The sequence below is a fragment of the Castor canadensis genome, chromosome 10 (genome assembly GCF_047511655.1).
Source record: "Castor canadensis chromosome 10, mCasCan1.hap1v2, whole genome shotgun sequence".
NCBI classification, from domain to species: Eukaryota; Metazoa; Chordata; class Mammalia; order Rodentia; family Castoridae; genus Castor; species Castor canadensis.
In genome coordinates this window covers 110,917,024-110,932,642 of record NC_133395.1, presented here as the reverse complement: position 1 = coordinate 110,932,642, position 15,619 = coordinate 110,917,024, and the positions used below count along the sequence as shown (strand labels likewise).

Here is a 15,619-nt window from a genome sequence, read left to right as displayed (position 1 = left end):
CTCCGTATGGATTTATAATCAGCCCTTTTGTTTTCATGATCTTTTCATGTTCAGGAATATTAAGTGTTGATGTGTATTCCATCCCAAATGGCCCCTCTAACCACCATTTTTTGGTGGGACTAGGGTAACTCAGGGCTTTGCAAATGCAAAGCAGGGGTTCTACTGCATGAACCACATTTCCAGTCCAGTTTGCTTTTGTTATTTTGGAGATGGGGGTCTCACAAACTATTTGCCTGAGCTGGCCTTGAACTGCAATCCTCCTGATCTCAGCCTCCCCCAACTAGCTAGGATTACTGGTGTGAGCCACAGGTGCCTGACTTCTGACAACCATTTTAAGACCTGTCGGTTTTGTTCTTTTAACCTATGATGTCATTTGCTCCTTCTGTTCCTTGATGGACAGCCCTCATGCCTCCTCTTCCATGACACTGTTCTGATCTTCTTTTCCAATGTGATTTTGTTCTGACATTCCTTAGCAATTCACCTCTACCTGAATCTCTCTTTCATTCCCACCCCCAAGTATACAGCAGGTAAGCAACGAATATTTGATGAATCAATATATTTGAAAAATCCATTTAGACGGGCTTGTCTAAAGTCTAAAACAGCCTTAGTGAGAAGCCATTAAGTTTACAAAGATAAAACCTGTCATAATTGAACAGCAGACATTTTAAGGGAAAAGTTGTTTACATGTAAAGAAGACACTCACTTGATTTGTTGCAGTAAAAAAACTTTATTTCATTTAAAAGGTCCAATATAAGCCAAATTAAACCCCAAATTTACAACTACATTTAGAGATCTCCTGGACTAAATGGCACTGTTTGAGTTTCATCTCCTGTAAAGGAGGTCGTTTGCTGTTACCACTATTTCCCCAAAGTTGTTTTTGAGCAGAAGCTGGTATTATTATAATACACATCCGATATTTCAGATGTTACCTTTCATGCAGAAGTTAAAGAAAGCTAACAGGCTTTTCCCTTCTGTGTGACGATAAAGAGCACTACAGAACAAGACCTGAATGTTTTTGACACACAAGGTGTAACTATAAAGGAACTCACTATAGTGCTATGTCCATTCCTTCAAGTAGTCCACATACTTATTCCAAATACTGGTGTCCTTCACTACTCTGGGACACTACTTTGGAATTCCCCTCATTTAGGTGCACACCAAAAGAAGTGAGTTGCGCAAGCTAGGGGATAAGACAGGCACACATGCGATCACAAAACAATGGAATAGTTTTTCTAGTAGGCTGACGATCCCAAAAACCACCTCACAAATGTTTTCAGAAGTTGCATCATTTACATAAAGTGATGCAGGATCTAAGTTCTAGTATCTGTGAGGATAATTTAAAAAGAGCTTGTTACTTTATAGCTACACCTTAAATTTCATTAGATGTGGTCAATCTAATAGGGCGTCTAATGAATTCTTCTGGATGTCATTTCAGCAAAGGAACCAACAGCCTGTGAAAGAGAAGACATGGCAGAGGGCAAGAGATTCATCCTTCCAAAATTCTCTGGCAGGACAGATCTGGGCCCAAGGACAGAAGTTACCGGGAGGGAGACTTCAACTCCATCTAAGGAAGACCTTTCTAACAGTTAGAGCTGCTCAACAACTGAATGGACTGCTTGGTGAGGTAGAGTCACTGGAAGTAGTCAAGGTGGAAAGATCACCCTTGTAGAAGGGACTCCTGCATTGTTAAGAGGTTAGACTGGATGAACCTCAGGTCTCTTTCAGTTCTGAGATTCTAGAAAATTCCCTCAGGGAATTCAGAGGAGAATTCCTAAAAGGAAAGAGAAAGCACACATATGGTATACTTTTAGAATCCTCTTGAGTTTTCTTTTTTTTCAAAAGGTACAATAGAAAATGTAATCTACTGTCTTTAAAATGCATATTTAACCCTCCTACCACTAATAATTAGGAAGGATTCATTATGAATTCTTTATATTATAAAGAAAAGATGAAGATTATATTTATAATTTTTGTAAATATTTTAGAAAAAAATGCTTAAAATCTAGTAGTCAATGCCCTAGAAACTTTATAGATTTTTAGATAATATGCACAGATACAAATACATTATTCATTAAATACAACTCACATCTGTGTTTTATTATACTCTAAAATATACAGGAATCTTGATGTACTGAAAGAGTGCAAGTAAATACAGTATTCAAGCAGTCACTATTTCTATGTACATGCTCATTAATTCTTCAAAAAACCCACAAAATTATCAAATAGATCAAAATACTGTTCTGTGTTTTCACACTTTATATTCAGAAAAACCAGCTGATAATTTACAATGTCATAAAGTTTCCAGTTTTCACAATACAAAAAGGATAAAATGAAGTTATTTTGTTGTAATTTATGGAACTTCAGCTAGATCTATAAGACCCCCTATATTTGTGAAATCACTTTTACTGGAAAAGTGACTGTTGCAGTAAAAGCAAAACCACAAAGTATTATTTAAAAGCCCAAACGTCAGCCTCTTCTCTATTACTTGAAAGATAGTCTTCAACTTGGCAAGCAACTGCCCCATCTCCAAAAAGTAACAAGTTCCAACCATGCTACTCTAAATCTGAATAGGACCTAAAGGCTTTAGCATTTTAAATCTTGCCCAATACAGAAATGCCTTCCAAGAAACTTTATGGTGTTTAACTTATGAATCCTTTTGATTCTTTACTTTTTCAAAACTCAAAAAATTAAAACAACTGACAACAAAAATCCCCCAAACTATTGTGGAGGCACAAAAGTAACATAAGCAACAAAGGTGTATCCTCCAAAGTAGTGAGGCTGAAAATTCCATTCCCTAGACCACTTGGCTGTAACAGGGTGAAAAAATTAACTTTCTGATTTAATGAAATTTTTATATGAATTCTTTACCTTTTTAAACAAAAACAGTTCAATTTTAAACCCAAACCATTCAGAAGTGAGCAACAGCCCGACCTCAATTCATCTCATGTCTTTGTCACAACTATTTTCACCCACACTGCACCCAATCAGCTGTTTTTCAATTCTATTATAAAAACTGGAATTTAAAACTTTTTATGTAAAAGAAAAAAATGTAAAAATACATTTGCTTTCTTTCATGGTTTAATACAGTATTGGAAGGCTTTCAGATGTTTTCTTTATATATATAAAAAAAAAAATCATCATTTTAACCAAATCTCGGCTTCATTTGCAGAAACAGTGAAGTTTGGTTTAGATAATGTCTCATTTCACCTACTCCAGTCTCCACAAAATGGCATTCTATTAAAAAGCTTTAAGTTATTTGGTCCTTTGGCAACTTGGTGTGCACATAATGCCTACTGTGCCAAACTTTTATTGCCTTTAAATTTAGTTGTAATTTTATTGATTAAATTTAAATTTAGTGTCCTTAACTCTTCTTTTACAATAGTGTTGCTTGTGTAAGCAGGTTAGGGAGCAGTGTCCCAAATTATTTCTGGCACTGCAAAGCCAAATTTAACAATTCCACAAAGCAATATGACATCAACATGTTTTCCTCTGGTCAAGTCAGTATCAAGATTCTAGAAGTTCCTTTTGCAAAACTTGCCTTTAAAATTCTTCTTCCTAATGTCATCACCTTCCTTGCACTTGTTCACTGTGTGATCTTTCTTCTTAGGTTGAATTCGTATGTTAGTATGTTTTGTTTTCCAGGAAAAAAGCACAGTTGAAGCTTTCATGTCAGAACTCTTTCCTTAGACCTTTGGCTCAGCCTCTCAGTAAGTCTCAGAATCCGAGTCATTGAGCTCATCCACGTCGGTGTATAAGTACTCCTGTTCCCCACCAATATTGTTGAAACTGCAATAGGAGCTAGGTTCATTCCGCATGATAGGCAGGGCTTCAAAGCTGACTGTTTTTGAGGTGTTGGTATAACGGTTTATGGCATTGAATGTCAGGGATGATAAAGGGCTACTTGATGAGACAGGCATCATGGTGGCCAAAATGAGAGCCAGGCAATCAGCCACATCTTTATTGGGAGCACAGGCCAAAGCTGGGGTATAACCTAGAAGTAAAGATAAAAATTAAAAATTAGCATCCTGAGATTTTGCTAAATATAATAGCCTATTTGCCTTCAACATTAGACATAAATTATTATTATAGATTGTTTTAAACAACTATAAGAAGAAAAAGAAAAATGCCATACAAATCTAGGGCGAATGGAGTTCTATAGGCAAAATAACAGAAGAGGAAACTAAGCCTGAAGATTAATGATTTCCTCAAGATCTTACAACTTATCCAAATCCAACTGAACTTACATTACAGAAAATATTAAGCTAGAAGAAGAAAAAATAAACACCCGCCTACCCCATAGATTGGTCAATTTTCCTTTGAATGGTGAGCAGAATTAACAGTAAACCCTGAGAAATCACAGATTGGTCAATTTTCCTTTGAATGGTGAGCAGAATTAACAGTAAACCCTGAGAAATCTAAATGTGTATAGATTCAGAAAGCAGGTACTGCTCAAAATTTGTACTGAATGAATGACACCTGGTTGTCAATTTAACTCTTCTTTTGGGGAAGTCAGTCCACTGGGGAAAAAAAACAGTAGGTAAACTAAATGAACAGGTAAACTTAAAAAACTCCTAGTTCAAGACACATGTCTCCTTTATTCTATCCCTTTTTAAAGCAGAGGCTGACCTTAGACACAAGTCCCTTCAATATAATATAGCAAGTATTAATACAGCAAGCTGAGTAGGAAACATTTGGTACCTAGAATGGTATATGGCCCAGTCCTGAGGATGCAGCAGAAAAGATGATGGCGAGAACACATGCTATGATTCCGTATGGAAGTTTTATTTATACTTACTGTTTTAAGAAATGCGAAGCAAGTATGAATTTAAGCTGCAAATGTCTTGAAACTTTTGCCTAGAAACTCATTTACTGTTGCAAATTTAGATAGTCTTTCCTATTACTATACTTACATTTTAGCCTTCACGCATATGTATGCATATTATTTTAAAAGTCACGTTTGTTTTTTAAATAGTAAAATGATCTACTACAAAACAAAGATTTGTACAGCCACAGCCAGGTGAGAAAGAGAACATTACCAGCATACCAGAAGCACCATATATTTCTTACCTAATCATGACCCTTTTCCTCCTCCATGATGACAACCACCATTCTGACTTTGTGTGGTAATTGTTTCCTGTTTACTTGTCATAAATACTACAGTGTATAGGCTTTTATTATTTTTAAGGGGGAGGGGAATAAATGGAATTATATTGCATGTATTACTTACATCTAGCTTCCTTTGCTTAACATTATGTGCGTAAGAATACCGTTGTATGTATTTAACTGTTCATTTTCATTGCTATATAGTATTTTATTGTGTGATTATACTGCAGTTTGCACATTTAACTACTAGGCATTTGGCTATTTCCACTTTTCCTACATATTTTTATTCTGGGTATATTATCGTTGATAAAAGAAAATATGCATTTTTTTCTCTTTTTAAAATTTCCATTTTGTCAAACAATCAAAGGGAACTTGTTATCCTATAGGACTGGCTAAAGGATGTGCATGTTTTTAATTAAATAGTATCTGTTCAAAATGACTAGGAAATGTTTTACTGTTCATGCTCCTTTCAGTGGCTCTTCTTAAGATTTGAAGGTGCTAAGCCACTGCTGCTCCTGGTGCTGGCTGGAAGAGCTTGCCATCAAACTTGCCTTGAATGAGTGGGAATAGGAAGGGAAGCATGTTTCTGGAATGTTCTAGTCAGAACATGACTAAACCCAGACTCCTCTCTTCTGCATGGGATTGGTGTGTCAGTTAAAGAGAAATGTAAGAACAACAAACTCCTTGAGGATATTCTATGAAAATAAAACATGTTCTGTCTCCTCTGGGGGGGAAAAAAATCACTGAAACATCATTAACACTATTCTTAAAGTGAATGCAGGCACTGGATGTACTGGGCCCTTGATCTTGTCTCTGGTTTTCAGAGCCCAATTAATCACTGATCCCTGTTGTTACTGTAATAATTTATAACTATCACTACAAACAATTATAAAATGAGATTGGTATTTACTGTAACTAAACTTTGGATCATAATTATAATCAAAAATGGCAAAGTGTGTATGACCCTATCAGGTCTTACTCTCCTTTTTGTTTCTTGTAAAGTTAAATAAGATACATAATATCTTGAAAGTGGTCAATATTCACGTATCAGTAGGTACCCATGATTAATGCAGTGTCCTGGGTGGCCAAATATCACTAACATTTTAAGTTCCTCATTTAATATATATAAATAGCTATATTCCTAGAAATATAACTTACAGATAGTGAAAGTTTCTTTTAAAGTTGGAGTAGCTTGAACCTGTCTTCACAGGTGAAAAACCTCTACGAATTACACATACTACTAATTCAAAAGTGATTCTTACTTTTGGGTTGCTTTCTTGGGAGTTTTCATTGAACTTATGTCCTCAAATGAATTTCTGTCTCAATTAATGACATTTAAATCCATACAAGCTCCCCAAGCCAGATGGGATGTGACTTCCTCCTTCACCAAGTCCCAATGACACCATCTTTTCATTTTCAGCACCTTGGCCTTAATTCTGCCTACCATCTACATTTGTAACTTGTAACTCATTTCCCTATTCTAATCTTGTTCTGCCTTTTAGACTAATTGCTGTATTTCCAGTGCACAGATCCCTTGTCACCTGATCTATTCTTTGCACTTACTTCGTTTTATCTCCTAACAGGCTACTCTCTCAGTTAAAAAAATTCCCTCCCCACTTTGTATTTGTCCTTTACATTTTGGCTTCAAAATCACTTTTTTGGGATGCCTCTTCTCTGATCCTGTAAGAAAGGGTTGAAGATTTTCTGATGTGCCCTGATAGCATTTTGGCTTTACTCCAATTAAATTATTTCAAGTGCACTTAGACCTCCATTCAAGGGAGTAATTCCACAATGTGTCCTCAGAACTTAGCACAGTGCTTGTAATAAACATTCAGGCAACAAATATTTTTTGAGCTCCCACTGTGTGCAGGCACATTAACATTTAGAATCAGTGAATGCAAATGGCAAAGACTCCCTGTTCTTATGGAGCTTATATTCATTCAAATAGGGGAGACAAACTATGAACATAGTACAAAAGTAAATTATGTACAATATGTTAGAAAGTAAGCCCTATGGAAAAAAGGAAGGAGGTTATCAAGGATTGAGAATGCTGTGGCAGGGACATGTAGCCAGCTGTAATATAAATAGGGTAGACTTAAATTCAGAAGATGAAATTTGAACTAAGATTTGAAACAGGTGAAGGATCTAGTTCAAGAATGCTTGGAGGGCAGTGTGTTCCAGGTCAAGGAAACAGCCAGAACAAAGATCATATAATCTATGTATAAACCCTGCAACAAAGGAGCTGGAGTGGCAGAATGAAGTCAGAAGAGAAAAAGGGTAGGAAAAGAGATCAGAAAGGCGATTGGATGGAAGGCCTTGCAGGTCACTATAAGCACTATGAATAAACTGAGACTCAGGTGAAACGTGTTCTTATATACTTTAAAAGGATCCACAAGGGTGGAAGCAGTGGAGAAAAATGTAGGCAGACTCTAGATACACTTTAGAAGTAGAATCGACAGTAAATGTACACTGGGCATTTAAGAGAGTGAGAGGAGACAGAGGGACAGGGAGAGGAAGGAGAGATGAAGGAGAGGGAGAAGAGATGAGGGAGAGGAATCAAGGACAACTCAAAGACTTGCCCTGAATAAAGAGATTTTTTTCAACTGAGATCAAGATGCCTGTGGGGAGAGCAGGCTTGGTGGGGAGTAAGGAAAAAGGATTGAGAGTTCAGTTATGGACATGTTAGGTTTCAGCTACTAGACATTCCTGTGGTATTAATTAGGCAGCTGGATTTATGAATGCAGAGATTGTAACAAGTCTGGGGTGGCAATATAAAATTGGGAATTCTCAATGTGTAGGTAGTTTTTAGAAGCAAGGGATAATATCACCTACAGAGTCCTAGAGCCCTCCAATATTAACAGGGAGAAATTCTGTAAAAAAAATGAGAAAGAGTAACTAGTAATATAGGAAGAAAACCAAGAAAATATGGGGTCCTGAAAGTCAAGCAAACAAAAGTAGTAATCAAAAGCTGATCTGACAAGTGAAAATGAGAACTAAGAACTGACTTAACATTTTGGACGTTCACTGGTGGTCTTAATGAGAATAATTATGCAGTGTGGTGGGACAAAGGCTTAGAAAGCCAATTCTTGAACATTTTGCAAGCAATGGCAGCAGTGGTGGAATTAATAACATTTTTTAGATGAGAGAACTAATATTTATAAACTGGGGTGGGGGAGTGCACTAGAGATGCAGTTCTGTGGTGGAGTGCTTACATAGCATCCCAGCAACAGCCCAAGGAGGGGCAAACACTGTTTTGGAGGGCAAAAAGGGAAGAATTGTTAGTGATATTCTTCAGACAGGATTTAGTGTATGAGTAGAAGGACTGACTTTGCCTAAGAAAATGTCACTTGAGGGCCTTGATAAATACTACAAAGATGGTGGTAAGCACTAATAGTAAACATTAACTTTATTTTAATATAGACATGTGAATTCAAAGGTCATCTATTAGACTTCTCCTGTTCCACTTGCTCTTAATCCTTTGCTACAAAGTAGTACTCAATATTAACTTCAGCTCTCTTCTTTGCCCAATAAAAACGCCCAAGTTTATTGTACTTAAAATATGAACCACCAAAAGATAAAAGCTTTTGGTAAGACACAGGTTAGGGAAGAGAATATAGAAACTACTTACCATTTTCATCTACTGCAAGTACACTTGCTCCTTTCCCCAAAAGTTCTTGAACTACCATTGTTAGCCCATTTCGGGCAGCAACATGCAGAGGTCTGGAGAAAAAATTGTACGTGTACATGTATATGCAGAACACATACTTGGCCAAGTTGTTAAGACCCAGAGATACAAACTTTGAACATCTAATCTTAACAGTAATGAAGATGGGATGGGGACAACAGAACCTCACAAACTGCATTCTTAAGTTGTTTTAAGAAATGATGTTGACATATAATAAAGGACAAGAATACAAATTCTAACATTCTTTGAAAATAGCTTATATAGACTCTATGACAAATTTTTTAACCATCATGGAATTTGACTGATTCCAGAATGTAAACCACTGTTCTAAGCTTTTTCCTGTCTCTCTTTTTAAAATTGGGGTATGGGAAAGCTCCAGGGTTTAGAAGGGATGGGTGGACCCTCCAAACCTCTTTCCACGTTCTTCTCCCTGCACTATCAATGACCAGGGCCTGCGCAGCCCACAATCGCTTTCCAATGCAGAGAGGTCTAAGCTTTTCCTTAATAAAGTCTCAAGGCAGAACAGCAAATAGAAATTGGGAGAGGATAATGGGAGACACAGATCAAAGATCTCTGTCAGTCAAACTAGAGGCTTGCTGCCTCTAGTTTTAAACTTATGGATACACACAAAGCTTCTTACTTCACATATACATCAAGTAACATTTTTATACTTTTTTCCATACAGTACACAGAACAGTACTACTTTCCTTAAGAAAACGTGAGTAAATAGATTGAGAAAAAATTCATTACAAAGTTTCAGTTTAAAAGTTTTTTCAGTAAGGGTTTTTAATTGCATTGATTTCAGAAATGAGTTTTGTCACTTGTAAAAACTATCTTTACTTTTTTTTAAAAAGAGACAGGGTATCACTACATAACCCATGCTGGCCTTGAACTCACAATCCTTCTGCCTCAGTTTCCAGGATGCTGGGATCACAGATGTATGCCACCACACCTGTTTTTTTTCCTTTACTTTTAAAACTGCTTCTGTGACTGAGACCTATTCCATTGGTCACTTTGCATTTATAATTTTTTATAATTATAAAGGTCACAAAGCTTACACCAGACCATGAAAGTACTCACGTTTGCAAGGCTGCATTGGTTGCATTGATGAGGTTTCTATCAGTTATCTTTTCCAGTATTAACAAGGCACTAGTTTCATGACCCTAAAATTGTGGCAAACAATTCCTCTTTAAAAACTTGGGCACCGTTAAAAATAAATTTATTAACCCAACAACCCCCAACACTAGTCCATACACAAGTACAACACTATAAATAATCATGACTTTTCCTAGTTAATGCTTTAAATATTTGCTCAAAAGTGTTAGAAATGGGAGTAGGGGAAGACGATGACAGGAATTATGATTTACAGATGATAACTGTGTTTGGCCTTGTATTCCAAAACTTAGTAAGTCAATATTGTTTCTTTCAAGAAACTTGGTATCAGTAATCATTTCAGAGGTTCAGTCCCTTCTTCTGTTGTTAGTGAAGTAGGAAAAATTTAATGTCACTGTTGATACCAACAATAAAATATTCTTAAAATAGATACATACCTTGCCGCAAGCCAAATGGAGGGCGGTGTTTTTACTGTTGTCTTGTAAAGTCAGATCTGCACTAGCACTGCTAACCAGCATCTCTGGGAAGAAACAGTGCATTAGTTTTTATGTTTATTAGCATGTTTCTTAGATTATCAATAACTCACTGCAGAGGAACAAAGACATAAAGCAAAAAATATCATCCTTGCAAAAACTGAAGAGCAAAGAAAATAATGCAATACATGGCATACATACAAGGAACTTTTATATTCTCATGTAAATCAGACACTAATGAGAATGATGAACTTTTTGTTTTAGTGCATACTAAATTTTATACACTCGTTTTATGTGCTCTGGATTGACAGCAATTTACTTAACCTCCACAACAATTCTAACAAACTAGGTACTGCTATTTTTCTTATTTCACAAATGTAAAAACTGAAGGATAAGGTCATTTAGTGAAGATCTACGGCACACATTTAGGCAATGTGACTCCAGGGCCAGTGTTCTTAACCACTGTGTAACACTGCCGAGGTAAAGTAAATTCTTCAATCAGTAAGGGCAAATTAAAATACTGTCTCCAAATGAAAATATGTGAAGTCAATCAGGCAAAAGATTTTAAATCCCAGGAGTGGCAAGATTAAGTAGTCAAAGTCAGAAAGCTTGGGGATGTATAGCATACGCAAGCAAGGTATATATTTAGGAGAATACAACCTTTAAATAGTTTATTTAAAAAAGAAATTGCATTGTGGCTTTCTATATATAGCCTGGGTTGGCCTTGTTAGCTTCAGCCTCCTGAGTAGCTGAGATTACAGGAATATACCATGCCTAGCTCTAAACAGTTTCTTTACCAACTGTATTTGTTTGTCCATTTTCTGCAGCCATCATAAGAGGTGTTTTCCCAGAAGAGTCCACAAAGTTGACTTGAGCATTATGGCTGAGCAGGAGCTGTAAACACTCAACATGGTCTGTGAAGGCGGCTGCATGGAGAGGAGTTCTGTGACATGAAGAAATTGGAATACATGATTAAATCTATCAAATAATTGGAAAAACTATTCCTTAATTTATGATGAGCAACGTTTAAAGGTTTACATATTAGGCTATAAAAGCAGTGCCTAGATACAAATGGGTTCCATGGAGCTTAGTAATTTTGATCACAGAAATTTATATTTTTGATAATATAGAAATAAACTAAAATAAGTATCAAATATAAAATTGCTAAAATAACATTTTATCATTAAAGAAAATTTCAAAGAAATAAATCTGGGCCCCAAACTTTACTACCTCTTTCAACTGCTGGACTCCTCCTATTCTTTATTACTATTTTACTACTACTACCTCTTTTAAGAAAAAACACGTCTTAAAAGAGGTGGGGAATTTTTTACATTTAAAAATACTTTTAAAAGAGGAAGACTGGATAAAAACCAATCTGGCTACAGGAGCATTATATAATACAAAAAAATTAGTATTTTATACTTGCAAGTACAAAATTCAGTTTTCAATTAATAATGGTTTCTCTAAATTCTCAAACTAGACTAATACTAAAATTTTTGTTTCTCCTATTGAAAGTAATACTGTATCTTATACATAGTTGTGTTCCTACCTTCCTTTTGCATCTGTGGCATTCACAATGCTGGCACCTAATGTATCAATTAACATCTCAGCAGCACCTTCGTTGTCATTGATCCTGTGTAAGGTAACAAGGTAATTACACTCAAAGCAATGTTATATTTCTAAAAACACTCAAACCAACACTGATTAATTCTTGCTTTACTTACACAGCACAGTGCAATGGACTGAAAGCATTTCCTTCTATTTTCTGGAAAACTTCTTGTTCTAAAAGAAGTTCTACACATGTCTCGTGACCTAAATAGTTAAGTAAGAACCAGCTATTAAAATGTAAGACATTGGCAAAAATCTAAAATACACAGAAGTGTCTACAAGGAAATAGTACAAGTTCCTGCCTCCATCCCATCTCCTAAGTCCACTCTCTAGATTGTACTCAGTGGTCTCTTGACAGTTCCAGAAAATTTCTAGACACATAGAACTGCATGTACACAAACACACATTTTCTTTGAAAAATACAAATGGGATACTTTATCCTACAACTTGCTTTTTACTTAATAAATTGTATATATCCTTATATAATAGCATATATAAAAATCTTAATTCTTCAATGTTCACTTCACAGTACTGGAGTGTATAATGACAAATTCAGCTTTTCTTAACCTTATTTTCAAAGTCAAAGTTTAATTAAAACAACCAATCAACCAACCAACCAACCAAAAACCCACCCAATTTGCATACAGGTTGATATACTTTATCTGAAATGCTTGGGATCCCAAGTCCTTGAGATTTGAGTTTTGGGATTTCTGTAATACTTGCACTGAATTACTAAGCATCACTAACAGGAAAATCTAAAATTCAAAATGCTCTGAAATCAGAAATGTAATATAAGCATTTTGGATTAGAGATGCTCAGTCAGTATTAATTTCTGCAAATGAATTTTGTTTCTTTTTCTTCTTTATTAGTCATTTGAAATCTGTTTTAGGAATAAATTAGATTCTTACAGTCTTATTTTCACGATTTAGTACTTGTCTATCAAAGTGATGCTACATTTTGTCTATATACTCGAACATTCTCAAACAATAGCTCAACCTAACTTTATTGTGTAATTGTACCAGGACAAGAAGTTAATGTTTAGCCAATCTATATAATTGCACTCCACCTTTTGTAAGATGTAATCCAGTCCCTCTCAAGCAGGACATTTTGCCCATCAGGAGATGTGTGGCAATATCTGGAGACATTTTTGCTTATCACAACTAAGGGCAGGGAAGTACCCCAGGCATCTAATGGGGGTAGAAGCCAGGGATGCTGCTAAACTCCCATGTAACAAAGAATTGTCAGGTCCCAGGTTCCGAGGGTGAGAAGTTCTGCTTTAAATCCATCTCTGAAAGTTAGCTCATTAGTAAGAAATAGCAATGGACAGATGCCCAGGACTGATTTAAGAGCTGTCCATTATCATGGCATATGGGTTCTTAAGGTGTGGCCTATGGAGCCTCTCATTTCATTTTGAGGGAATTTTGTATTGGAATGCTTTCAATTTTCTTCCCACTCATACAATAATTACTAATAGAAGTAGACCATTTTACATATCCTACTTTCAGAATACCAAATTATAAAACAGGCTTTTAGCTATAAATATGGTACTGATTTTAAATTGTCTGCATGGTCTCTTGTTGCATATAATTTCTTCCAGCTTAATTCAGAATCACTACAACTTTTCTAGTGTGAAACTACATCTGTTGACCTTATTATTTTTTTTTTGGGGGGGGGACTGGAGTTTGAATTCAGGACATCACACTTGTACCACATCTATTTTGCTGTACTTATTTTGGAGTAAGTACTTATTTTGGGGGTCTTACAAACTATTTACATGGGCTGGCCTCCTGACCTCAATCTCCCATCCTCCTCATCTAAGCCTCCCAAGTACCTAGGATTGCAGATGTGAGCCACCACTGCCTGGCTAACGTCTGCTAATTTTTAAATGGCAACCAGGCATGCAGTTTGTACAAAATTCTCTCTTATACAAAATGTACTTAGGGAGTCTAAGTTCAGCAATGATAGAGTAAGAACAGTGTTTTACACGTAGACTTGGTAAGAAATGTTGTAATAGAGAACAATTCTCCAAAGGCCAGAGCAGTACATTTGTAACAAAATACTCTACCTTAGGAAAAATACCTTACTGCATGATTTCCCTCCATGTTTAATTATCACTAATACATTTTTAAAAAAAGAATCAACCTGTAAAATTCTTTCCTTTAAAACAGCTTTATCACACTAACTTCTGATTATTTGTTTTGAGACAAGGCCTCAATACATAGGCCAAGCTGGCCTGGAACTCAGGGTAACCTCAAACTCACGATCCTCCTGACTCAGTCTCCTAACTGCTATAATCAGAGGCATGAACCACCACAACTGCCTCATTAACTTTTCATATAAATAAAATTCACATTTGAGGATGTTTTGCCACTGTATTAGATATTTTGGGTTTTCCTCATATTCATAAAATATTAAGTCATATTATAAAAACAAATCATATTTTAATGTTAAAATATAGTATCTTCTTTGACTTAGGGCAAATCTTCAGTCACTATCCTATAGTCATTAAATACTAGCTTTAGTGAGCTGAAAGAGAAAAAGGAAAGTCAAAACCTGAAGATGTTACAGGTTTTAATACAAAGGCAAAAATCCCACTCGACAACAGACACCTAAGCAACAAATGACAAGAATGAAAACCAGTTCATGCTAAGGGGAGGGCACTAGCAGGAGACAGAGGGTAAAAGAAGGACGTTAAGAAGGTGAATATGGATGATGTACTTTCTATACAAGAATATAGAATCTTAAAACCTATTGAAATTACTCAAAAGGGACTACGGTAAAAAGGAGAAAAATAGAGGGGATAAACCAATTTGGATTATAATACGTATGTATGTGGAAATGTCATAATTAAACATCCTGTATAGCTATCTTAAACAAAGAAAAATGTCTTTATTAAAAAATGAAGGCAGGAAGGTAAAACAGGTCCTGTCTGGGGGTTGGTAGGAGTGGAAGGGGGAAGGATAGAAGGAAAGCATGTAGCAGGGTGAGTATGGTGAATATCATGTACTATGTATGAAAATGGAAAAGTGAGACCTGTTGAAGCTATTCTAAGAATGTGTACTGGGGGGCAGAGAATGATGGAGGATATTGTAAGAACTTTTGTAAATGTCACAGTGTACCCACATACAATATGATGATAAAAAAATAAATAAAAATAAAATAGAAAAAAATTTTGGTGAAGAATATGAGGTAGTAAAAAGGAAACAGACCACACTAAGCTTTGTGAATTCACAGATTAAAGTATTTTTTATGGTTCTATCAGTACTTGGAGTTGGAAGAATGACCAACAGTAATTACCAGGACAATGCTTAAATACAGAAGAGCCTATAATATTCTGACTGCCAGGCATGGTGGCAGATACCTGTGTGTGGCCATGGGTAAGAGGACTGAAGTTGGAAGCCAGCCCTGGACAAGAATTCAAGACTCTACCAGAAAAATGACTATGGTCAAAAAAAAAAAAAAAGAAAAAAAAAAAAGAAAAAGCGCAGGCATGGCTCACATAGTAGGGCACCTGCCTAGTTAAGTAGGAGGCCCTGAGTTCAAACCACAGAACTGCCAAAAATAATTAAAATGATCTCTCAACTCTGGCATGAAAATTAGTATAAAAATTGAAATAGCTTATTTAGGAAATACTTAT

At 35.9% G+C, this 15,619-nt stretch overlaps 1 protein-coding gene and 1 non-coding gene across 7 annotated transcripts in view; both read right to left on the bottom strand.

Moving 5' to 3' along the window:
- Nucleotides 1-707: 707 nt before the first annotated feature.
- Ankrd28 (ankyrin repeat domain 28) overlaps nt 708-15,619 on the bottom strand; it is a 156,371-nt gene continuing 141,459 nt past the window's right edge. For all 6 annotated transcript variants that reach the window (XM_020176983.2, XM_074043859.1, XM_074043860.1 and 3 more), the window contains 7 exons: nt 12,099-12,186; nt 11,924-12,007; nt 11,172-11,317; nt 10,339-10,421; nt 9,869-9,951; nt 8,732-8,823; nt 708-3,991 (listed from right to left, as the gene is read on the bottom strand). In XM_020176983.2, the coding sequence (XP_020032572.1) occupies nt 3,705-3,991; nt 8,732-8,823; nt 9,869-9,951; nt 10,339-10,421; nt 11,172-11,317; nt 11,924-12,007; nt 12,099-12,186 (863 nt within the window). In that variant the 3' untranslated portion in view covers nt 708-3,704. The remainder of the gene's footprint in view (nt 3,992-8,731; nt 8,824-9,868; nt 9,952-10,338; nt 10,422-11,171; nt 11,318-11,923; nt 12,008-12,098; nt 12,187-15,619) is intronic.
- LOC141413169 (small nucleolar RNA SNORA71) lies at nt 9,152-9,273 on the bottom strand. Its single transcript, XR_012437980.1, has one exon. It is a non-coding gene; the product is annotated as a small nucleolar RNA SNORA71 (small nucleolar RNA).